At 45.7% G+C, this 25,750-nt stretch overlaps 1 protein-coding gene across 1 annotated transcript in view; it reads left to right on the forward strand.

The window, feature by feature from the left end:
• The window catches only part of ULK4 (unc-51 like kinase 4), a 233,621-nt gene that overhangs the window by 195,422 nt on the left and 12,449 nt on the right, over nt 1-25,750 (forward strand). The window contains exons 33-34 of the mRNA XM_054595876.1: nt 7,821-7,987; nt 13,343-13,441. Coding sequence (XP_054451851.1) covers nt 7,821-7,987; nt 13,343-13,441 — 266 coding nt within the window. The remainder of the gene's footprint in view (nt 1-7,820; nt 7,988-13,342; nt 13,442-25,750) is intronic.

A 25,750-nucleotide genomic window follows, 5' to 3' on the forward strand; every position in this document is an offset into this window, starting at 1 on the left:
GGTTTCCTGCCCTGTGGGGGCTGATGGTCTAGTAGGCAGCACAGGCACCCACCAGGTCAGTGCAAACGCCCGACTGTGGGGTGGAGGAGGAAGGGGCTCTGGGGAACTGAGAGGCGGGCAGGGAGTGAACCCGGGAGAGTGGAGTGCCCTGGAACCCAAGAGATGGCAGCCGTTCCCAAAGGCCACATGTGCCAAGAGCCATCAAGAAGGCAAGTGCAAGGTGGTAAAGAATGAGTGTTATGCTTTTCTGCTTTAACCATGTTTCCTCAATTTATTTTCCTCTATGGGTTTTTTCCCTGCCAACTTCATCTTTTACGTCCATATTTAAGTGAGCATTTACCAGTCCCTTTATAGCTGGAATTGATTTCCAATGCGACTTCACATTTTCCCGAAATTTGATATGTAAAAGCTGCCTATCGAAATCTTCCTAACTGGTATTTATTTTCTCCACCATAAGACTGAAAATGAGATGCGCTCCCTGGTGATTGTTGTCATTTACTTGACAGCACCGGTGCTGAATGTCTAACACTGCTCTGCGTCTCCTGCGGTGTCAGCCAGGACGGCCGGCTCTTGACTGGCACCTGTTAATTAACTAATGCGGAAAGGTGTCACTGAAGCAAAAAGATTGTCATGGGGATAATGGGCCTGTTATGTACAAATACAAAAATAACTTTTGCAAAATAAGGTTTTAATGAAGCAGATTGATTTCCAAGGCAGGCTGCCTTGGCGCCGTGGCAGTTTTCTGCCCCGTCTCTCCCCTCGTTTTTTAGCCCTTTGTAGTTCTCTGCAGGTGGGAGAGAGTCAGCTCTGTATGGGCAGCCTTGCCCTTAGCTTTCTTACTGTTATCTCTCCCTCGTTATCTATTTTTCAATACATCTCTTATTTTTTTTTTTTTTGCATTTACACATTATACATGGCAGTCTTCTTTTCCGTTTTTCATTTTTAGTCATTTCAGTTATAGAAAAGCAATCTTGCATGGTGCTAGAACCAGCTGTGGGTCCCCATGGCCTTGGCACCTCACCTTCCTGAGGCTCAGTTTCATCACCTGTGAAATGGACTTGTCAGTGGGATTTCTGTTAGAGACCTGTTAAAGCACTTAGAATAGTACCTGGCACATGATAGGAACCTATTAGGGTTTTTGACATCATCACTGTTTTTCTGCACTAGCTTATTCTAGTATCTAATTTTTAGCTTTAGAATATTGGTTTATAAATAATAGTCAAAGTTTATCACTATGCATTTTTACTGAAAGTGTATGGAAATAATTTTCCACTAAGTTTTAATAGGTTTAGAGATAAATCACATTCATTTGTCACATTCTGACATAATTATAACATATCAGGACTAAAAGAAACCTCAGATACCACACAGGGCTCCTTCTTCATTTTCTCCTGAGGGATTCACGACTCCGTAAGATGGACTGAGTTGACCACGGTCACTGTGTTAGTTTCTGATGAGCTTTCTCTCATATAATTTGAATGACATCGTTTCCTCCATATTTCTGGCTAAACAAAAATGAGCCCATCCACAAATGTTTTCCACAAAACAAATGTAATGAATATAGTGTCAAAATTGGGTCCTCCGAGTTCTTGGTCCGTCAGTGGATGCAGACTCAGAAATGCATCTCATCGGCAGGCGCAGGGGCCGAGGACTCCTTGGTCAAGGTGGCAGACTAAGCCAAGACAATCACTTTTGCTCCCTCCTTGTATTAGTTTCTCTTTGTCATAGCAACAAAGCCACAAGTTTAGTTGCTTAAAACAACACAAAAATGTATTCTCTCACAGTTCTGGAGGTCAGAAATGTAAGTCAAAATGTTGGCAGGGCACCATGCTTTCTGGAGGCTTCCATTTCCTTGCCTTGAACACTCAGACTTGTAAGGGCACCTGCATCCTTTGGCTTGTGGCTCCTCCCTCAGCATTCCAAGCTCTTGGTTTTGTCACCCCCTTACTGCTCTCCTGCCTTCCTCATAGAAGGACCCTTGGGATTACACGTGGCCCACTTGGATAGTCCTGGATAATCTCCCCATCTCCAGATCCCTCATCATGTTTGCAAAGTCCCTTTCGTCACGTAAGGTGATATTCACGGTTCCCAAGGATCTAGGATGTGGACACCTTTGAGGGGAGGGACATTACTCATCCTACCACATTGCCAAAGCCATTAAAACAAGAGTCAGGTCTTTTATATAAATCGCATACTTGGAAGATTTTCATACAGTTTTCTCTTTCTGTGGCTCTAAGTGCTAAACTGATTTCTGCGCTAATCATAGGAGGGTCTGGGGACGAGTGTGGGCTCAGGGGGGCTGAGGCAAGCTCGTTTTTAAGATACTCTCACATACAAAGTTGTCTTAGGAATGTAATTCATAATGAATGTTCTGAGCACGGAGTCCCTTCAGGCTTTTGGAAGAAAGAATTTAATTAAAACATTCACCCCTGTCGTGTTAGAGAAGTCCCCAGCCTTTGTTTCAGCCGAGCACAGAATTGTGAGTTGGCTCCTCGTCCTCATCAGCGGAGCTTCTTCAGTGACCCCTCCTTTGTTGGGAGAGCCCAGCTCCATGGGCTCATGATGTCTGGGTAGGGGGTTAGGTGGAACCTCCATGGCAGAGGGAGTGCAGAATTGGCTGTGCAAAGTTGGGGGGCGGACGGGGTGGATGTGTTGGCCCGGTCTTGGGCACAGTGTGGACTCCCAGCGCCTCTTAGGAAGGAGCTGGAATAACAGAGGCAAAGAGCTGCCCTGGGATGGTTCATGAACTTCTGCCCTGAGAGACGCCGGGACATATTTTTGCAGGGGCCATTTGGCCAGAAGAGGTGGATTGAGCTTGGAAGCTGTGGCTCAGGATCCTGCTCTTCACAGGCGCCTCCGTTTACCCGGTCACTGTGTCCAAGACCAGCATCGCCACGTCCACACGCCCACCCCACCCCCCGCCGCCCCCAAGCTTTTCTATTGAAAAAGCAGACTCCTGACTCAGCTGAGGTGGTGCAACTCTGGTTGTGGTGGTTAAGCTTTGATCTATGTGGCAAAGAACAGTTTCCCCACATGGAATTTCTCTGATGATTTTCTGCTCCTCTTCCAGATTGTCTGTTGAAGTTGACTTGAGTGAGCCCTGGTAGAAGTGACCTCATATTTGTAAGATGTGTCAGATTATCTAGAAGGAAGCCTCTATTTGGAGAGGTTCCATTTGGATTTAGAATCTTCTAGTCAAGTCATTCATGGTAGAAATATGAAGTATTTTCAAAAGCTTGGCATGTCAAAAGATAGTCTCATCTTTTTTCTCACCTCCCAACAGATTGTGAAAAAGTAATAATAGGGACACAATGACCGGAGCTAGGAACAGCTCATGCACATTAATATTCCCAGAACATTAAACACTTGAAAATAACTTGCGGGGTGACTCCTTTAGAGATTTGCTTATAATTAATACAAAACAATTCTTGGATTTTTTTTTTGATGAGTTAGTTATAATTAATGCAAATAATTCTTGGATCCTTTGGCTTAATGAATGTTCGTCTCCTTTAGAGATGTTAGGATGGAGTATTGAGTGGTTATTGTGATGGCATTTGACCAGGGGACAGGCAGATACTGCAGTGCTCTCCCAGATGCCTTTGCACTGCATCTCTGAGCGGATGACAGGCAAGCAAGGCACCCAGACCCTTCTCACTCTGCTGGTCTCTGTGGAGGGCAGCTTGTAGCCTTGCTTCCTGTACCAGGTTCACCTGCCGGTCTGGAAGCAGAGTTAAACCTCAGTCTTGGATCTTAACACTCCCACGCAGGGAAGCCTCCCTCTTTGCTTTGCGCAGAGGCATGCCAGCTGGCCCCGGTGGGGAGAGGCAGGAGACAGAGCAGCCCGCTGTGCTTTGGCCCAGGGGTCTGGAGCAGAGCTGACTGAGGCCATAGGTAGCTACTGCCTCTCAGGCTGAGTGTGCGAAGAGAGAGGGAAAAGGAGGGAGAAAAGGCCAAAACAACAGCAGCAGCAAAGAATGGGTGGGCCTTTCCCTGGGTGCAGGCCCCTGGCTGTCATCTATTGTCACTAGCCTGTTCAGTAGAAGAGGAAGGTGAGAAAGAGCCCTACACCTGTGCCTATGGCCAGTTTGATCACTTGGGAAGTTCTCACTGTGGGGAACACAGCCCTGGCAATACTTCATTCTGTCTCTTGATAAAATACCAGAACAGGGGAATGTTCATTTCCTTTCCTTCCCTTGGCTCCTTCTTAGATCTAGTCCTTGACTTGAGCCAGATGCACCACGTATTAGCTCAGTTTCAGAACTTGGCCAGTGTTAACAGTCTAATCCTCCAGTCCCATGGGCCACAGTGAAGAGACGGACCTCCCTTCGCTCCCACAGTGGGTGTGGACACCTGATGCCGTCAGTGTATGTGAATGCAGCTTCAAGCCCCAAGGCCTTCTTCCTTCCAAGAAACTGCATTTTCCTGGCTTCCTTTAGGGGGAAATTCTGGGCACAGCATAGAAGCAAATATGTCAAAACGTTCATGGTGTGCGAGAAGATGTGACAATTTGAAGTCTGACTTCAGGCCATAGGACCTAACAGATTTTACCAATGACAGGCGCCACTGACCTGGAAATGACCCTACCAGTGAACTTTTCTCGGGCTTTGAACTGTGTCAAGTAGACATCCTTGACACCTTTTTCTTTTGAATTCTAGTCATTTCTCAATAGCTGTGGCATAATACTCTCATGAGCCTTTCCCTGGTATGTTCGCCCCTTTGCCTCCATTCCCTCTGTAAATCCCTTGCCCTGTCGGGATTGACCAGACCCTCAGTTTGGGGCTCCATGCCTCCCTCAGTGTCGCCCGTCCTTAGGGGGAAATTCTCCGTTCTCTGATCTTCTCAGACCTTGCTTTTCCCAGCCTGGACCGTGCCACCTGGTTTCTAGGCCTTACCCTCTAACAGCCTTTGGACACTGGCTTTCGGATGTCATCACAATCTGAAGAGCTAGTTTACAGTTCCTCGAAAACCTGCTCCCCATTTCCTGTGGTGATGGCACCTTTCTCCTATTTCTTTCTGGCCCCACTTCCCTGTCGCCACGGTAACAAGTCACCCTTTTGAGTGATGTGTCTGCCCTCCTTTTGGTTATGGCGTGACCACAGAGGCCTCCTCGATGGCCTTCCGTTCTCCGTTCCCCACTGGTTGCTGCAAGAGGCTCGTGATAATGGGACTAGACGGGAGTCATTAGTGAACATTTGATAGGAACTTTATATTGGGTGAATTAGACTAACAACCCCTGAACCTTGGAGATCAATCTTAACGTCATTAATGTGGAACAGCCAGACAGTATATCCTTCCAGATATGATGCAACAGGACATACAAAGTACCCAGCCCTGGGTAATATTTCCAAAATAATTGAACCTGAATTAAATTGAGTCTCTAGGTCTTGTTACCAGTTTTCAGGAAGTACAGGGATGTGGGAGCAGTGCCACAAGGAAATTGTTCTAATGTCTCCAACAAATAAGTAGCATAAAAAACTGTAGATGGGGAAAGGATTATTAGATGTGGAAGGAGAATTAAGGGCCACAACTAAACAGACCTGGTGTGTATTCTGATTTAAATGAATTATAAAAGGACAGTTTTGAGACAGTTGAATTTTAAATGTAATGTATGTGTTGAGTATATTAAGTATGTTAATTTTATTAAGTGGTAATGGCATTGTGGTTGTTAAAAAAGAGTATCTGTTAGACTATACAGAGGCATTATGGGAAAAATCAGATGATATCTGATTTATTTTAAAATAGAAGAAAAAATAGAAGTGGGTCGATCAGACAAGAATGGCAAAATGTTGACGATTCTAAAAAGGGGTAAGAGGAATTCATTTATCGGAACTGTCTTGTGACTTTCTTTGTTTTCATAATAAAAGTTTGAATAAGAAAAACCTTTATTTTGGCCCTGAAGTGGAAGTTCTGGCTTTGAAGAGCTCTGATTGTGCAGCTGAGATCAGCCAGTACTTATGTCCTATTTAGTTTAGAATCTCTTGTGAGCACCTTCCCTGACAGCAGGTGATGTCTGTGTGTCACGTCAGAGCGTGGTGTTTGTTGCTGCCTTCTCACGTAGCAGACTGGAAGGAATTCCGCCCCGGCTGGGATCTGCCTGTGGGCGTTGTTTGCTCGCCTTCTGGGAGGACTGAACGAGGGTGGGGAAGGACGCTGTTGCTCCCCAGCTCTTTAGTCTGAATCAAGCAGCAGGCAGATGGGACCCAGGGGTCCACCACCACCTTCTGCAGGGCCACTGGTTATGTGACTGGACTTCATCAGTACTCACCTCCCCCCGCTTCACCGTCCCTCTAATCATCTACAAAGTAATCATGGGTACGCCACCCCCCGCCCCCCCGCCAAGGAACACATCTTCTGTCCTAAATACTGCCTTGCACAGCCCTCTACCCTATGGGGAGGTGGCGCGTGCTGGGGGCTGGTCCATGGCCCATGAGCGGCGCATTCTCACCCGAAGGAGAAGGCCTGCTGCTATAATGCACATGTCATAGTAATTGCTTTTCTGCTCTGTGTCATCGATGATACGTGCTGTCAGACCTTGTCGTTTGATAAAGAAATTGGGCAATAATTCATTCTGCTTTCCCTTCAACGATATCTTCAGCTTTGTGACTTGTACCAGTTTCTGCCACAAGGAGTGAACTTTGAATGACACCTTTGTAATTTTGGCTTCTCTCTGCCTTTAGTGACGGAGTCAATTACATTTGTGGTCTAAGAATTGCCTTGTGCTCGTCTAGGAAAACTAGATTGGTTTATTGGAAATGACAATGGGCATTGTTTGGAAGAGGTGCCAGAGCTTGAATGGCTGTACTTGGTGGAGTTTCCATCCACTTGGTCATCTGAGAACCAGGGACAATTGGAATGCGGTTCCAATAAAATCCAGCTTGTAGGACATGTCATACTTCCTTCCCATGCCTTTCTCCCCCATGCGCTTGTGTAAAATATTTGTATGATGATTCACTTTTTCTAAAACATTCAGACAATCTACACATGCCTAAGTTCTGTTCACCATTCAGGTTTATAACATTATTCATGTTGTAGAGTCATCATATTTATATTTAGATCAATTTTCATGAATTCAAAGTTTAATTCTATGTAATATTAACAATAGAAATGCCAACTTAAATGTAAACAATAATGCCGCTCAAATGTGAAAATGAATTTGGGATAGGCTGCATCAAACTAAAAGTTGATGAAGAATAACTGTTAGTATGAGGCTTACAGAGACAAGGTCATAGAAGCTTACCATTTCTACATTTCAAGTCTCTTTAGATCACAGTTAATCTTCCATTTCGGATTTCCCGGAATGCGTGAGAAAAAACCTGCTGCTTGGCGTTACCCTCTTTAAACAACCTGATTGCTCATAGGCCCCTTGCTAGGCCCTGCGGTGACTCCTGATCCACAGCATGAAGAGCTGGACCTTCCATTGGGGAACCTGGGGAGGACAGTCTGTTCACATACGGCATGTTTTCTTCAGTGTCAGGGAGTCCCCCATCCCGGTGAAGCCTGTCTGTGTGTAGGACAGTGTTTCCCAAAGCGTATTTTTGGGACCTTTTCATCACAGTCACATGGGGAGCCTGTTTAACACAGAATCCTCAGCCCTAACCCCTGCCCCCGGCTGCAGGACCCCTGAGCAGCCTCGCTGGGGCCAAGGCCTGGAAACATGCATTTTGGGAAACTCTGCCCCGCAGTATCTGTGTGCAGCACAGTTGAAGGACTTTTTACGTTTGTGCACCGTGGAGTACAAATGCCTGCTCTGTTGGGTTTACACGACACGTTATTTTTATAACTTACGATGAGCATTTTGCTGTCCTTCCTTCTGCCCCCAGGACTGGTCCGTCATGTCCGCTACCTGTTCACCGAAATGGTCACCCTGTGTTTGGATGTGGACAACAAAAACAACAACGAGACGGCAGCGACGCTGCTGTGCTCCCTGCTGGACATTCTGCACGGCATGCTGACCTACACGTCCGGTGTTGTCCGGCTGGCCCTGCAGGTAGGGGGCCTCGGTCCCACGGCTGGAACAGCTCCACGCTGTGGCTCGCTTCCCTTTCAGTGTCTTTTTTCTCATCTCCCTCTACTGTGTCTTTACTTTTCAGAAAGCACTTAGGTTCTCTAGAGAGAGACGGCCAAATAAGCCATCTCTGGTGACCAATGTCAAGGACAGATAATGTGGTCACAAAATCCGAAAGGAAAGCAGGAGAGGTCTCGGCAGAGACTTAGCGGCGCTAACCAGGGGACCGGCCCTGGCTCTGATCACGAGCCCACTGGCAGCCCACAGTTGGCCAAACTGCGCGCGGCCCTTCCTGTCCGGGGATGGGGCTTGGGCCCAGCCCCAACGGGGAGGATGCGGGAACGATGCGGGAACGATGGATGGCGACTTCAGGCCCACACATACACGTCCATTCATACACACACAACACAACACGTAGACTTTAGCAATTGCTTTCCCTTAGGACCAATGACATGGAATTGCAGATGGTTTTGAGAATTCGGAGCGTGTTCAGTCAGTTTGCCCCAACCTTACCCTGCTCTCAGGAAGGAAGGGGATGTGGGTTTATTCGGTACCTTCTGTGTTGGGTTCCCACCCCGCACCCCCCGTGCCTGCCTCCCTGGCCGCGGTCGCTCCCCAGCCGGCCGCGTCAGCTATACTTGGGTCATGTGCAAGCGCACAGCTGATAGGAATTCATGGGTGTATTTCAAATCCTGGTAGAATTACGAGAGAGAGAAGTCAAACAATAGCCTAGTGAATTGAACAGTTGCAGAAGCTAAAGTGGAAACCGAACTGTTGGGATGCTTTGCCGAGAGTCAGAGTAGCAGCACCAGCGATGAATCGCTGGGCCCTGCTTCGGTCTCTGTTACTTCTCACTGTGATAAATGGTAACTTCTGTCCACAGTGAAGCTGCTCAAGTATTCAGCTTGTCTAGTGTGGTTTAATAAATAATTCGAAAATCTCCTCAACAAACATGGTAATTAATAAGTGTTTGACCCAAACTTGTGATGAGAATAGGGGCACATGGCCTTTGAACTACCTAGTTGTTTCTCTTTGCTCATCTGCAGTAATTCTCAATTCTAAATTAACAGCAGAGCATCGTTACGTACTTACAGAATCCTGGATTAAGGGTTTAGCTTAGCTTTTCTTCTTTTCTAGTGTCTCTTCAGAGAATAATTGTTTCTTATTTCAGTTTCCATAGTGGTAGTTTCATGTAATTCCTCAAGAAGCAGTCGCTAGTAACTCTCACAAGGTGCTTTGATGATACCAATGTGTAAAAGATATATTTTGTAGATTGTAGATAAAAGGGATCAGAAGTTTCAAAATTCCAGAACAACAGAAATCCTCTTTTATCCTAAGTGATTATGAGGTAGATATTCAAGGGTGTTTAAAAGAAAACTCCTTAATACAAACATTTTCTAATTCTTTTCTCATTTGCGAGCATACCAGTAGAGCCCTGTTTTTAATTTTTTCATTTTCTTCACCACTACTGCGCTGCCGCCTTCCTAAATCCTCTGCTGTAACGTCTGCCACGCGCTGTGTTTGGCTTCACTCCCGACCTGGATCTCCAGGGTACCTGGCGTCAGTCTGCCCGAGTTGGGGGGGAAGGGCTGGGGAAGAAGTGGTGGGTGCATCAAAGACACCGCCTCAGACAACACTGAGCTGGGTGTGCGTTCCAAGCCATGGGTCACCCCTCCTGCTTATAACCACCCTCGGCACTGGGGATTCTTCCGCATTCAAAAATGTCTAACAGGAAGGTCTCTAACATAGAAGGATGGAGGGACGGAGGGTTGCTGGGTTTAGAATGATGGTGGTGCTTAGATCTGTGAAGCACGTCTCCTCTTCAGGGAGGAGAGTGACATGCGGCAGGGAGAGGGCACGGGGCGTAGGGAGGGGCGGGGGCAGGTGTCGAACCTCCCTTGGAAGTCCAGGCCCCGCCCCGCCCCGCCTTGGGATTCGGAGCGGCCCTGGCTTCAGCGACCCCTCCGAGGGGTGTACGTGAGAGGTGTGGAAGCAGCGACAGACGTGTGCTCCTGGCCCGGAGGTGTGGCTCACCGGCGTGCTGGGGGGCACAGGGGCCTTGCAGCCGGAATGCCCTGGGTTCAAATCCCAGCCCCGCCCTCCCTTTCCACCTGTCAGACCCTGGGCAAGTTGCTTCACCTGCCTGAGTCCCTTTCCTGGGAAGTAGATACGATCGTACCTACTCTGCAGGTTTGTTATGGGACTTCAATGAGAGAATAACAGATGTGTAAACATATGTAAATACATACTGCCTCACGCGCACCTGCCCCAAGGAAGGTAAGCAATGAAAGGTTGCTGTGTCCTTTACAGCAGCAAGAAGAAAGGTGCTCACCTCCACTTCCTGTTTACAGAGGGTTTCCTGTGGCCTGTGACTTCCTTACTTCTGTGTCAGCGCATGGGACTGTTGACTGAATAAACTAAGCCCTGGCAGAGGTTACCATGAGATGGTAACCTCTGGGTTTATTTCACACTAGAGCCCCGCACAGGGCCAGGCACCTCTGATTTCATCAGGGGTCCCGACAGGAAGGGCCTTCGCCCTCAGGGAGCGTCCGTTTGGCCGCACACCCACGTAAAGCGAGTCATCATCTCATCACACCTGTGCCAGTGCCACCACTGAAAGGGACAGGGTGCTGCGGGGTGAATGTGGCGGCGAGGGAAGGCGGGGATTCCACAGTAAAAGCCAGGCCACGTGCCCTCCCACTCGGGGTCCGGTCTGTCATTTCTGAGGTGACGGGGGTGCTGGCTGTGCCGCCCTCCGGGGAGCAGGGCGGGCCCGTGGCTGCTGATTGGCGGGTGTGCTGGCGTTGCCCCAGGACTGCGATGTGGCCCCCGAGGCCTGCTTGGTCGCGCCCACACAGGAAGGTCATCTGCGGTGGGGGCTCTGGTCTCTATTTTTAGTACCTCCTGGAATCACCCAGTTGGCTCCTCTGCAGCTTCCCCTCCTCGTTCTTCTCCACGGGCCTCCCTCTGTCTGGTGGTTGAAATCAAGTGAGACTTGTCTGCCACGGCCCCTAAGCCTCCTCACGCCTCTCTTTTCCTTTGAAGACCTGAGCATTTTGTTGACAGTGCCATTTTTGAACTCCTTGGTGAGACGCCCAAGGCCTCGTACAGTCCAGCCCCCGGCGCCTTTCCAGCCGCGTCCACCAGGCTTCCGTGCTGCTGTCCCCACGCCACGCAGTTGGCTTGGTATTTTCCGAAAGGACCCTGCACCTCATCGTCCACACGCCTTTCCCCATGGGATTCCCAGCCCCCGCAACTCCGCTGTCCGTTTCGTTTCTGTAGACTGCAGCCCACTTCCAAACGATGGAGTCCAAACGTCACCTTCTCTTTCAGCACCATTTAAGCCCCCTTTCCACTGCAATAGTAGTTCTCAGGCTCCGCCTCCAGCCGCCATTGGGAAGCCTGTTCTCCTCTTCACTGAACCCCGAGACCCCCCAGTATGGGGCCCGAGCCGTTTCCTCTGTGCGTTGCGAGCTTGTGCGTGATGCTGCTTGGGGAACATGCTGAGTGTTGGGCTGGGCTGGGCCACACCACGGCGAGCCATCTCCGCTGCGTGCACACACCTGCCTGGACGTCAGACAGCAGCCGCCTGAGGAACGGCCTATGCCGTGTTCTCCCCCGATGCCTTCCCTCTGTGCTTTGTTTCACCTCTCGTTGAGAACCTGCCCCCACGCATGAGCCCCACGTAGCAATGCCAGACGTAATGGAGGCGCATCCCCCTGATCTTTCCGTATGCCGAGAAGTCAGCTGCATTCCTTCATCTCATCCTGGTCAAGCTGTATTGCCATCTGGTATTACATATGGCTCATAGGTTGACATTCTCAGGTTTTATTTGTTTAAAACTATTAACTTCATATTTCCATGTCGAGTTCTCCAAGATCCGTACACAGGCCCTCTAGCAGCTTTTTCCACGCGGCCGCAGGGATGCCCCGTAACCACCTGAGGTGGAAAGTGGCCAAAGCCGGACTCCAGATTCACCTCCCGAAACCATTCTCCTTCTGGCACGCACCGCCACCCTCATTCTTAACATTTCCTCCTTTTTTTTTTTTTTTTTTTAATTCCACATCTGATCTGTCACAAAACAATGGAGGTTTTTTACCTTCAATATCTAACAAATCCAACCACTTCTCTCAAACCCTGTGGCCCCCACCAGCTCAGTCTGCTACCCTCGCCTGCCTGGACTGTAACATCTGGGCGGGCCAAGGCCTTGGGCTGGTGAATGTGAAAAGGCCCGTATTCCTCTCAAATAGAGCTTCAGAAGGTGGGAATTAACAGCCAAGGTTCAGACCTTCGGGATGGTGCTCCCTCTTGATTTCTGGATCGAAATTCTCACATTGTCGCTCTATGGTGCAAGTTGTTAAAAGGCAGGCATCTGATATTCAGTCAAGTTCTTCTGAACCAAAGAAAGAAGGGAACTCAAAATCTGTCCCTAGGCCCGGGGTGCAGAAGGAAACGTGGCATTTCTGAGGAGGGCCCTGGAGTCCAGGGTAATGGCCTGAGGTGGGCAGCCTGCAGCCTGCTCTGCGGCCTCTGGCAAAGGGCACTGCCTCCAACTAGCTGCTTTTCTTCCGAGTGAAATTGAAAACAAGGAGCATGTGCATAAAATGTGTATATTCTACGGCAAACATGATAAATAATCAGTGTTTTTTCAATACGAAATTATTCATCTCTGTGTTAGAAATCTCTGGAATTAGACAGTTCTGTAAAACTCCTGGTAAGAGGGCACACTTAACGTTACAGGCAGTCACTTGTCATTTCTTGTTTTTATTTCTACACAGTGTGGCCTTTGTAAACAGCGCCGCCCTTATCTGAAGACTGTTCGCTCAGCAGTGCATTGAACAAATATTCTAGGTGTCATCTGTGCATGTTGAGAAGGAAATCACAGCAGAGTGCATATCTAAGGCGCAGAGTGCCCAGGAGAGATGAGCGTGTGTGATCTCGAGTCACACAGCCTTGGTCCGTCCTCCGGCTTTGTCACTCATTCTCTGTGGGGCTTTACGTGAACCACGTAGGTTCTCTGAACCCCAGTTTTCTGAAAAATGGGGATAGCAGCACCTCGTTTCAGGCTTGTTGGAGAGAGAGCTTGCCTACCGCAGCACGTGAGCATGGCCGTCACTCCGCAGCGACAGCCCTTGTTGCTGCTGTCTCTGTGGGCCGCCCAGGGCCGCCTCTGCAGCCTGAGCCGGTGGCGGGGGGGCTGCGTGCGCACTTCATCATGTCGCCGGGTCATAACAAAGCCGGGGGGCCGAGGTCGAGTCTTCCTCAGCTGCCTCGGTCTGCTAGATGGAGGGGAGCCGCCTCGCCAACACCCACCTCTCTTTTCTTCCCCTGGTCCAGGCTCAGAAGTCGGGCTCAGGAGGCGACACGCAGGCTGCAGAAGACCTGTTGCTGCTCAGCAAACCGCTGACCGACCTCATTAGCCTGCTCATTCCGCTGGTAAGAGCTCACCTGTTTGTGCCTTCCAGAACACTGCTGAGGTTGAAGTCATTTTCTTTGAATTTCATGATGTCTTGAATGTTTGTGCTGTGCTAAATCCTTTCCAAACTAGAGCCAGAAGAAATGTCAGACGATTATTTGGCTTGGAATTGCTTAATTTCAACTTTATTTTAAAACCAGGTGGCTTAGATATTTAAGTAAGGCAGAATCTCAGATCCTTCCCAATGAATGTGAGGTTAAAAAAATACTCAGGAAATGAAATCCAGGAAGGAAAAGTTCATTAGGGGGATCAATTCTCTTTCAAAAAGGTACTTGGGGATTATGCTTGGTATGCAGGATTCCCCAGAAATGAAGAAGTACAGGCACATCCCCTCAGTCTGCACAGAAATAGAATGAAATAAGTGAAATTAGATAAAAGCAGGTAAGACAACACAAGACCACTGGCTATAGGAAAAGAACCAACAGAAACTTGGAGTTTGGACTGACTTAGAGCGGGCCCACCACATAGACACATGACCTGCACCCCGGACGGAGCAGTCTGTCAGAGGGTCGGCTGACATTCCATGGACCCCCTGGAATGCCTCTCCAGATTTAGGGACCCAAGGGCCAGGGTGCAGGTGACCTGAGACATCACGTCACTTGTGGCCTTCGCCCTTTGCAGAGGCAGACGGCTCTTCAGTTCTCTTAAGGCTGCTGGGATTTTCCTTTTTGTGCCCTCGGATTTGAAGGAAGGCAAACGCAGTTGGGGTGACTAATTCAGTAGACTTCATTGTAGTCAGCAAAGAAAGGTTTGGTTCAACTGAGAAAGAAAAAGGGGAGCAGTGAGTCAGTACTGGGTTATATTAAATAATAACATATATGGAATAGAGCAGCCACGAAAATGTGGCGGTGGGCTCGCAGGGACGTGCGGGACCCACCCCAGACCCCAGGGACCTGGACTCGCCCCTGACAGAGGGGAATCAGTTTTGGTGTAGAACTTGGAGTGAAGGTACAGGGAAGAGAACAGCACGAACCAACTGCTCCAGCTCAGAGTCTGAGGCCTGAACCCGACAGCGAGCTCTCTCGTGGGGACAGGAAGCAGCTGAGGTTCCAGTGAACAGAGAGGAAGGACCAGCACAAACCTCACGCTTTTACACAAAAGACTGAAAACAGCCCTGTTCAGTTAAAATATGCATATAGAAAGAGAGAGAGACAATATATTATATATAGGATAATTGTATGTATAGCAAATAAGATTTAAAAAATAGTTTAAGAAGGACAGATGAACATTCCATTACAGGTAAATTTTTGGGACACTATTTCACATATGTATCTTACACACAAAGTTTTGGTGTTTGCCACATTCTGAGATTTGTTTTCTTTTAATAGGTGAACTTATTCCAATTGAATTTATGGTTCAACTTATCTTTGGTCTTGATTTTATTGTCTTAGGTTATATTTTCTTTCTAAATGTCTTCCTGTATTAAATATAAGGTGTAATGCACACACACAGAAAACTTTTAACAGGCAGAGAGAAGGATTCAACAATGGTAAGGAATAAAACCCACAGGAACCTTTTTGTGCCAGACATCAGAGCATAGAACAATATAAACAGAAGGGCAAAATGCATACAGGGAGAAAGAAATCAACATCAACAACAACAACAACAACAACAACAACAACACAGTAGTATTGAGAGACTTGACATATCTTTCTTGTTTGACGGACCAAGTGGATAAAAATAATAATGTAGAGCAGGAGTCGAAGTCTAGAGCCTGTGGATTAAACTCTGGCCCACTGCCTATTTTTGTAAGTAATGTTTTATTGAACACAGACACACAGGCAGTTTGTTTACACATTGCCTATGGCTGCTTTTGCATCTCAGTGGTTGAGTTGAGTTACAACAGAAACCTTACAGCCCACGAGCCTCATTGTTTACTGTCTGGCTCTTATAGAAAAAGTTTGTTGACTGCCTTATAGAAGATATGAAAGCTTTAATAAGATTGATCTAGTAGAAATATATCCATCTCTGTACGCTGAAAATAGAGACTGCACCTTCTTTTCAGTTTTCTGGAAACATTTTTAAAAAGTTAACCGTGTTATGTTAAAACAATATCAATAAATTCTAATGAATAGGAATTCTTTAACCGTAATACAATTTAACTGGAAGGAAAATTACAGTCAGAGGTGCACTGGGAGCAGGTACTATCCATGAGCACAATCAAAGAATCAGACGTGACTCTCAGTCTGCGCCCCATCAGAAGACCGACCGCACAGTGACTTCAAGGAGAATTTCAATATAGGGAATTATTAAGCAATGATAGGAGAATAACTATAAGATTTTAAAAGAACTATGTAAGGTACAATAAAGCTGAGGAGGAGAGGACCCTCAAACTGGAGAGGGGACACATTTGAGGAAGGACGAACTTGAGAGGAGACCCCTCCCCTGAGACTGCAGGCCCGCCTCCTTGGAGAAGGCCTGACCGCGGCCCACAGGGCCATGGGCAGCTCTGCGGTGTTTCTCAGGCCAGAGCTGGCCCACTGTCCCTGGAGCAGCAGGAAGCCACCCCTGTGGGCACAGGAGGGTCCTCGTCAGCGGGCAGGAGCGCAGGGAAGCAGAGGGCCACTGTTGGGGGGCGGCATGGGGTGTCCAGCCCTTGTTCAGAGAGAGCTGTTGGGGACACGGGGGACTTGGGGCACCCATGCACGTGGGAAACCTGGCGTGCACTGCGTCTGTCAGAAAAGGTGACAGGACTGATCACAGGCCAGGCCAGGGTGAGGGTTGCTGAGGGGCCACGCGTCTGGGCCCCAAGTTAGGTCAGATTCCCACCAAATGCCATCACACCCACAGGTCTGACCAGAAACAGCAGGAGGGCCCCGTCTTCCCGCGGTGTGTTACCTGAGAGTTTCCCCCAGCTTTTTGGGACTCTGGACGCATGCTGTTAGTAACTCGATCACACTTCGATTCCAGTATATTGGCCCGATGTCTGCCTAACGTGTGTGATCTGGGTCGTGGACCTACACATTCGTCGCTAGAGCCATAGGTTTAAAAATGGCCTGCAACAAGAACTTTGTGATGTATCTCCTCTGGAAAAGATTAACACATCAATAGCTGTGTATTGAGTGAAAAAAATCATCATATGGCTACGGAGGACCTGAACTAGAGCGCGCACAGGCCGAAGGTCGATTCTACAGCGGTTGTTAAAAAATGTAATAGGTTACAGAGTGAGTTGCTGGAACTCATTCTCACAGGGAAAAGCAAACCGACTTTCCATTTTCATCTGACTCGGATAATTTTGGAAACATTTTGCCTGAAGGCAGGTGGATGAACTTGTTAGCTTTTGAGGTTCTTCCCAGAAATGAAAATAAACATACTTATCCTTAGGAGATGAAACCTGTCAACCCATAATTTATGACCTATATTTATGCTCTCCTCCGTCAGAGAATCACAGTGAAATGTAGGCGTGAGGCAGTGATTCTCAGTCTGTTCTGAGTATGAGCTGCTTTGAGAATCTCATGCTCTTAGACCCTCCCAGAAAAAGGCCTAGAATCACTTATGCGCAAAATTCTGCACACAATGCACAATTTCAGGGGGATCTTTGAACCCTCAGTTGGAAAGCACGGAAAAAGATGTGACAAATGAAAGTGATACCAAGTTGACTATGTCTCCTGGAGAAAAGATAAAGCGAGGTAATTGTTTGACCTAAATATTTTATTCCTTAACAGGAGAAAATGGGAAGGCAGGCCCAATAGCCCAGATAAGTTTTGGAGGAGATAGTTCCTCTAAGAAATGATGCCACAGCCTCCTGCTGCCTCAGTTAAAATAGGTGTTTTCAAATTTATAAGATTTTTTTTTTCAATTTTTCTTTCTTCTATTTAAGTGATGCCAATATTTCGCCTGCTTTGTACATTTCATAGTAACCACGCCTTTCATGACCTTGAAAAGATGTCCCTGTGTAGCGGGTTAGGACCGCGGCCCTCACTAGCATCAGCATGGGAGCCCCTTCCTGGGCTCCATGCCTGGGGGGCGGAGCCGGCTTCTGAACAGTGAGTGAGTCTGCCAGTAAGAACATTGGAGCCCATGCCGACACGCTACTTTTATCAGCTCACATTTCCGAGATCACTGTGCCAACTTACAAATACATTGTGGGCCACATGGTATTGGAAAAAACCCATTTTTTTCTTTTCATTTTTTAATTTCCTCCTCTCGAGAAATAACTGAACAGATTTTTTTTTTAATGTAGTAATGGACTTGGATGTGTCTGTTCTTTCTCTCGCCTGCTGCCTTCACAGCCAGTGGTGTGAAATACAGACAGTGCTTCCCGGTGGTTAGGGTTTATGGCGATGGAGCCCAGGAGTACCAAGCGGTCCGTTTGCACGTCAAACCCAAGAGAGTGGGCGCCTTATTTGTTCTGCACTAAGCAGCTGCTCGAAAGAGTCACACCCCATTTAATAGGGATACCGCTCTTTTTGATTAGGCACTGCCCATCTGTCTCCTGGATGTACCATAAACACCCCAGACTGAATAGAGTTCAAACAAACTCATCATCACCTCCTTAAAACTCTTCCTCCTCTTGTGTTGTTTGTCAGTGAGACATAGTATCTGTAAGGAAGCGATGTATAGAAAGAGGTTACATAAACATTTAGAAATAGATATCCCAAGAGAAAAATGGGCAAAGGACTTGTGGAGGCCACTCACATCAACAAAAATACAAATGACCACCGTGGATTTCACCGAACGCTTAAGCTCAGTAGTAATTTCAAAATATTTCCCAAATTTTAGGGATGTGAAAGTTGGGCAGTGAAAGAAGCTAATAGAGGAAAAGAAAAAAAATTTGAAATAGGGCTCTGGAGGAGAGGAGAGTACTCCAGATGCCCTGGACAGCCAGGAAGACAGACACATGGGTCCTAGACCAAATTAAGCCAGAAACATCGCTGTAGACAAAAATGACAGAACTGACGCTGTCCTCCTTTGGGCACATCATGAGAAGGCAGGGTTCTTTGGAAAAGACAGTGATGCTGGGATAAACAGAAGGCAGCAGGAAAAGAGGAAGCCCAAACATGAGATGGCTGGCTTCATAAGAGAAGCTACAGGCATGAGTCTGCAGGAGCCGAGCAGCATGTTGGGGACAGGACAGGGCGGACGTCACTCATTTGTAAGGCTACCAGGTGTCAGAGCCGCCTCAACAGCATGTGCCACACACACAGTAATAAAGGAAAATTAATTTTTAAAAATACAATACAGGCTTCAAAGTTGTAAGCTGCTTTTGGGGATATAAATTGGTAGATAATTTTAGCGTGTATCAAGTCTTACAATTGTATACATCCTTAGATATAGTCATTCCTCTTTTAGAAATTTATGCATAGGACACAGAAATACTGAATGAATTGCGTAAACATATTCTCACTACATTTTTTTCAATATCAAATACCTATATATTGTTCAGTTGGAAGTTAATGAAATTCCATTCTTAGGGTAGAATTCTGTGATGCTATTAAATATGTTTCCCAAGCATATTTAACATCATGGGAAATTTATAACATAAGGTCAAATAAAATACCAGAATATGCATTTGTTATAGTATGAGGTTAATGTAACATGTCTTATTGATAATAGCCATTTTAACAGGTGTGAGGCAGTTTCTCGTTGTGGTTTTGATTTGCCTTGCTCTTACAATGAGCGATGCTGAGCATCTCTTCATATGTCTGTTGGCCACCTGTCTGTCTTTGGAAAAGCATCTCTTTAGGTCTTCTGCCCATTTTTTAAGTGGACATATTACGCCCTTAGCAGAGGACAGACATACACAGAAATGCCTGCCTGGTTAACTCTGGGTGGTAGAAGTACATGTGATTTTTATTATCTTTACCGTATGTGTATTTCAGACTTTATAATTTGAATATGTATCACTTCTATAATTATTGGAAGTTTTCAAGTCCCCATTTCTACCTTATGTAATCCAGTTTTACTGAGCAAAGACAACTGACAATATTGAATTTTCCCCTTTGGTGTCATATCCAAGAAATTATTGCCAAATCCAATGTCATGAACATTTTATTCTATGTTTCTTCTAAGAACTTTATAGTTTTAAGTATTAATTGAGTTAATTTTTGTATACAATGTTACGTAAGGGTCCAACTTCATTCCTTTGAACGTGGATATATATCAGTTTGGTCCCAGTCAAGGCGCATACGGGAGGCAGTTGATCAATAGTTCTCATGTTGATGTTTCTCTCCCTTTCTTTCTCCCTCCCTTCCCCCTCTCTAAAAATAAATAAATAAATAAAATCTTTGAAAAGATAATCTGACCAGATATATGTGAGGGTTGATTTCTGTTTTATTGGTCTGCATGTCGGTCTTCATGTTAGCACCACTACGCTGGCTTAATTACTGTCATTTTATGGTCAGTTTTGAAGTCTGAGTCCTCCATTTTGTCCACATACTGTTTCTTGACTCTCTCCACAACCTCTTCTGGGTCTGTTAGAGCATCTTTAACATAGTTGCTTTAAAGTCTTTGTCTAGTAGATTGCCATTAGGTTTTTTTCAGGGACAGTTTCTGTTGATTTGCTGTTTTCCTTTGAATGGACCATGCTAACCTGTTTCTTTGTACATCTTGGTTTGTAAAGTTTTTTGTTTTTTGTTTTTTTTGGTTGAAAAGTGGACGTTTGACTCTAATGTGTTAGCTTTGGAAATCAGATTCTCCCCCTTCCCTGAGGTTTGCTGTTTTTTCTTTCTAGTTCATTGTTTTTTTTTTGTTTTGATTCTTGTATTCTGTCTCTATGCGGAGGATCCTGTGGTGTAAACTTCAGGTCTTCTCAGGTCTTTTCTGAGCCTTTGCCTTGCCTTGAGCTTGTGTGATTACTTTGTAACTTTCCTTGCATATGCCACTGCTTTTTATTAATATCCTCATCTCTAATGCCTGGCTCTCAAAAAGGGAAAAACAGAAAAATGAGGTTGGGGGGTGGGGGATACTATTCCTGTAAATCCAGAAGTTACTTCATTTGGAAAGGGAGGGGCTTGCAACAATAGTGGCTGCCTGCTCTTTTCTGCACCTCTGTGATCAGGATCAGCCCTCAGTGATCAGAGAATAGGTTCCTGACAGTTGGCTGACAGGGTCCTTTTTGCCCAGCCTGGCTCCTGCAAGGTTTTTGAAAGCTGCTCCTGGAATGTGTGCATCGCTGCCTACCATACTGGGTGGGGGATGGGTAGCTAGCTACTACTGTGCTGAGAGCTGAAATAGACCAAAATTAACTGCACGTTACTATCCAAGCCTTCCTCTGCCCGTTGTAAGCCTTCAGTAGACCCCAGAGTTCCAGTTATATCAGCCAGATTCTGCCGGTGAGGTTGTCGTCTGGGTGAGGAGACAGAATCCTGGACTTTCCTTCTCTGTCGCCTTAGAACCCTCTGGGCTTTTTGAATATTGTTTAAAGACTGGATGACAGTGTGTTAAGCAGAGATGGCGGGGCGGGGGTAGGGTGGAGGAGGGCTGGAAGGCTGTGTATCGCAGAGAGCGGTCACGCTCGTCAGCATGAAAGGCTGGGGGTGGCCTTGGGCTCTGGTGGCAGAGGTGGGACTGGAGCTCAGGGTGCGCCTGGGTGGTGACAAGGAACACGCTGGAAAAACCGTCAGGGACGGATTGTGAAAAAAGTATGTAGTCTTTTTTTACTAAGTATAAATCTTATTGTAATTAAATTTAACCAAGGTCACTTTATTGCTCTAAGTCAGGTGAATCTGGCGCATCGTCAATGGATGCTAAAATTAGTGGGTAAAAGTATAATGAGAGACAGAAACAGAATCTAAAATTACAATACCTCTTCACTTTGCAAAAGACAAAAATCATGATTTTCATAGTGGAGAAAACAGATCAGTCACACCCTAACCAGGTGATCCATGTTAATATCACCAGTGATGAGATATATTTATACCCTGTACCTACTGGTATGATGCACTTAGAAGGGTAAATCGTCACCTTCGTGGTGTTCTGGCAAAAGGGATTAACCTTGCTTTAATCATGAGGAAACACCGCACAAACGGAGGTGTTCTGCCTCCTAACTGGCTGGTACTCTTCAAGCGTCTGGATCATTGAAATCAAAGGAAAGCTAGGTGGGCAATCCCAAATTGGAGGGGACGATGGAGGGGGAACAGCGACATCCTGCATGGGTCCTTGATTGGATCCTGGGCCAGAAAAGGACATTAGTAAAAAGACTTTAAAAATTTGAGTAAGGTCTATAGAGTAGTTAATAATAATGTCTCAATGTCTATTTCTTCTCAGTGACTATACTGTGATTCTAGAAGATGTTACTATTTAGGGAAGAGTGGTGAATGTTTTTACTGCTTGTTGCAACACTCTTAATTCCAAAGTTATTTTAAAATGAAGATAAAAAATTCAAGACTTAACGATAGGAAGAAATCTGGCTCCCAGGTGCCACCCTCTTCCCCTTTTAGTATCAAAGTCTCAGTTCTTATCCCTGGATTGAGTCCAGTCCCCCCTCCCCTCGTCCTCACCCAGAGTTATCTTGAAGGTTATCTTGTTCCCCAAGGCTGTGGCACTTGGAGTTCATGTCCCCAGCAGCCAGGCCGACCATCACAAAGCGCTCAATAAATATTTGTGGTGTGCATGAATAAGATACACTAAGTGCCAAACTCTAGTATGTTATAAATCTTGTCTATACAAAACTAAATTACAGTATGAGCTGATTTATGTCATGCTCCACATATGTTGATAGAAAGTGTACAAAAGAAGTGACAGTGGAGTGATTTATACCAAGGGCTTAACCGGGTATTTCTCAATATTTTGTTTTTATTTAAAAATAAATGGCTTCCTGTGCTGTCCCCTCCCACTCTTTTTTTTTTCGTTATTGTTACAATAAACATGAATTTCAGAATACGCAATAGATATTTTTATCTTGAAAAAAGTAGACAAATGAACAGTGATCCCAGCTCTTCACTACCCCCCAAGTTGAGGACGTTTGTCACTCAACAACATGCAGATGCCGACTTCAGAGGCATTTGCTTCAATGGGGACCAAGGAGTCTCTTTGCCCAGAGTGTAGTGCGTAAGCGTGGAAGCAAAGCTCACTGTTGGCTCTTTTTCTTCTGAAGATATCGGACATTCTCACCATCAGGTGGAGAGAAGTATCTGGAACATAATTTTAGCTTCATGCACCTCATTTTTTGTGAACAGTACATTTTTTTCCCTAAACCTGAGATTTGAAATCCCGGCATCAAGTCAGATAGGTAACTCCAGGCTCCTTGGATGACTCAGAAGCACACAGCCCTTCCCCTTCTCCCCCAGAGGCACAGTGGGAAAACTTGATCAATATGCACCGGCTCTGCAGCTCCAGGGTTGTCCCAGGAGCTGCTGTCAACAGAATTGACTTGTTAATTCCACCAGTAAAGGTCAACATACTGTTCTGTTGAGTGGAAACTAAGAACAATTTGGTTGGACTTCCTGTGGCAATAAATTGGCACTGTCATGCTATCATAAACGACATTTTGGTCTTCCAAAATAAGCAGGTAGATATGACTCAACAGAACATAAAACTTGACGTTGAACTTTAAAATGTGACTCTTCTACTTTCAGACTCAGTAAGCTCCATGTCTTGGGACCTGTGCTGCATCCATGAAATGATAAGAATAGCAGTTTCTTTAGAAAAAACTAGATGTGGGGTTTTTGGAGTTATATTACTTGTGACGATTGCCAGTTCTAATTAATTCTTGATGCTGTTCCTGAGGGAACTGGATGGTGTCCCTCTGCTGCAGGGGACACATCACCCACAGCAGCCCCTGCACCTGGCCTCTGATTATGGTCAAAGAGCATGGCTGCCCGGTCCCCCTTCCCAGGCAGGCTATTTGGAGCAGGTGGCCCCTAACATGTCCTTATCCGATGGCCCAACGCAGCTGCTTGGCACAGTGCATGAGGGCACCTTTTCATCCACTTGGTTTGAAAGATTCATCAGGAGTTAAAAATGACTTTTTCCTAGTGGTTGGACTAGACGGTCTCTGCTGGCCGCTGCAAGTGCTGTCAATTTAAAATTCACTCAAGAGCCTTGACCAGTGTGGCTCGGTCGGTTGGGCGTCATCCTGCAAAGTGAAGGGTTGCCGGTTTGATTCCCGGTCAGGGTGTGTGCCCAGGTTGCAGGTTCAGTCTCCCTCTCTTTCTCCCCCACCCCTCTAAAAGTAAATAAAAATTTAAAAAAATGTACTCGAGATCATGAAAAGTCAGTTTGAAATGGTACGGTGTTTTTAAAAACTGTCAACCAAAAATATTCTTAAGGAATATTGGTTGTCTGCAGTTCTGTTTTCCTGCTTTTAAATTACCTATCGCTTGGGCCCAAAAGTAATTGTACTCGTTTTTTGTGGAAAGTTACAATTTATTCTCACATAGAATTTTATTTAGCGATTTTTGACTTATTTGGGATCATGCATACATGATCTGGTGAAAAAAAGAAGCAGCAATCTTGATTGATCTGACCTTATCAGCATACTTCTCAGGCATTAGTGTGTCATGATTTTGGATTGGAAGTGTGTGTGTGTGTGTCCTCAGAGGTATTTTTATTTTCGTTTTGACTGATTCCCGAGGGTCATTAGTAGTTAAGATTCTGGAGCTCCTGTCTGTGTTTGGGACTGAGCCGTCTTCAGGGACGACAGCCAGGCACTGCTGAGGGCTCGGCATGTAGATTTCCTTCCCTGGGACCATTCTACCGTCAGGGGCCTGCCTGTTGGGCCGAACACTTTCAGATGCAGCCGAGAGAACCCATTCATTTTATAGAGAAGGAAGTTTAGGTATAAATTGTTTGGTTAAGCTATTCCTATCTTTCTTTTTGTCACTTTGAATTGAAGGGTAAAATTTTAAATACATAAGTTTTTTTATAATTAGGGTTTAGCTCATAATTAAAGATGCACTTTAAGCGAAAATAGAAAATTCACATTTTATGTAAATGACACCTCAAAGCTGTTTGGAACGCAGAGACCAAGATAATTACAAAATCCGTCATACAGAAACACTGCAGATACAGAAAATTCAGTGTTTAACCCAGCAACCGTTTTCCCTTAATTTATTACTGGAGAAAAATAAATTGACTATTTAAGAACTAAAATCCATTTTCCCATAGATTATTGTTTAAAAATCAATTCAAACTAAAACACTTGGACCATTAACCCTGGGCAATATAAAATGCTGACAGTAAAACAATGATGAAGTAATACATTTTCATGCTTGGGCTTTGCGTACATAGTATCAAAAGGTAAAATGAAGAAAAATTAGTTGTCCATCCTGATATATACACAGAATAGCTCCCTTCTGAGTTTTTCATGTTTCTGCATGATTTATAATCCTTTACATTTTTCTCCAAGTATTTTGGATGTTTGACAAAGAGCTTCTGTGTGCCAGTGTCTTTTTTTAAATCATACACATTATATATACACATTAAAAGTAATTCAAACTCTTCTGAAGGGTTAAAAAAATAAAAAGTACACATCTTCCTCCATGTCTAGGACCCCAGGGAAAAAAGTATGCTTTTATTATTTATATCCATATATGCATAAATACATATATGTGTATAAATGAATATGTATATATGCCTCTTTTTTAATACAATGTGACCATAATATATATACTAATCTCTAACTTGGTTTCATCCCCTTTCTCAATGTATTTGAGCGAAATTTTCATTTCAGCACATACAAATATAACTAACTATTCTTGATGAGTACACTCTATGACTATACCCTAATCAAGTCAGTTAGCTCCCCTATTAATGGACATTCCATGTGGAGGGGTAGTTTTTCTGACAAATAGAGCTACACTAAAAATCTTTGTTAGCTATAGCTGATTACTTATGCTCACATAATCGTAGAATGAATTCCTAGCAATAGAGTTGTTAGGCGCGATGCTTAATTTTGTGTGTCAGCTCGACTAGGCTGAGGGGTGCCCAGGTGGCTGGTGAAACATCGTTCCTGGCCGTGCCCATGAGGGCGTTTCTGGAAGAGATTAGCCTTTAAATCAGACTAAGTCTAGAAAATCGGTTCTGGCCAACATGGGCGGGCATCACACAGTCCACTGGGGGAACCAAATAGAACCAAAAGGCTGAGGAAGGGCGGATTCACTCTGTGCCTGTGTTGGGCCCTCTGCTCCTGCCCTTGAGAGCCCAGTCCTCGGGTCTTTAGGCTCAAAGTAGGCCTTCACCCGTGGGCTCCCTTGATCTGGGTTTGGTTGCACCTGCGCCGCCAGCTTGCAAGTGGCACATTGGGCAACCTCTCGGCCTCCATAATCAGGCGATCCAGTCCTTCTTAACAAATTCTTTTCCACGTATCTCCTATTGGCCCTGTTCGC

The sequence above is a fragment of the Pteronotus mesoamericanus genome, unplaced genomic scaffold (genome assembly GCF_021234165.1).
Source record: "Pteronotus mesoamericanus isolate MK-2021 breed Mesoamerican mustached bat unplaced genomic scaffold, CSHL_Meso_final scaffold_54, whole genome shotgun sequence".
Classification (NCBI taxonomy): domain Eukaryota; kingdom Metazoa; phylum Chordata; class Mammalia; order Chiroptera; family Mormoopidae; genus Pteronotus; species Pteronotus mesoamericanus.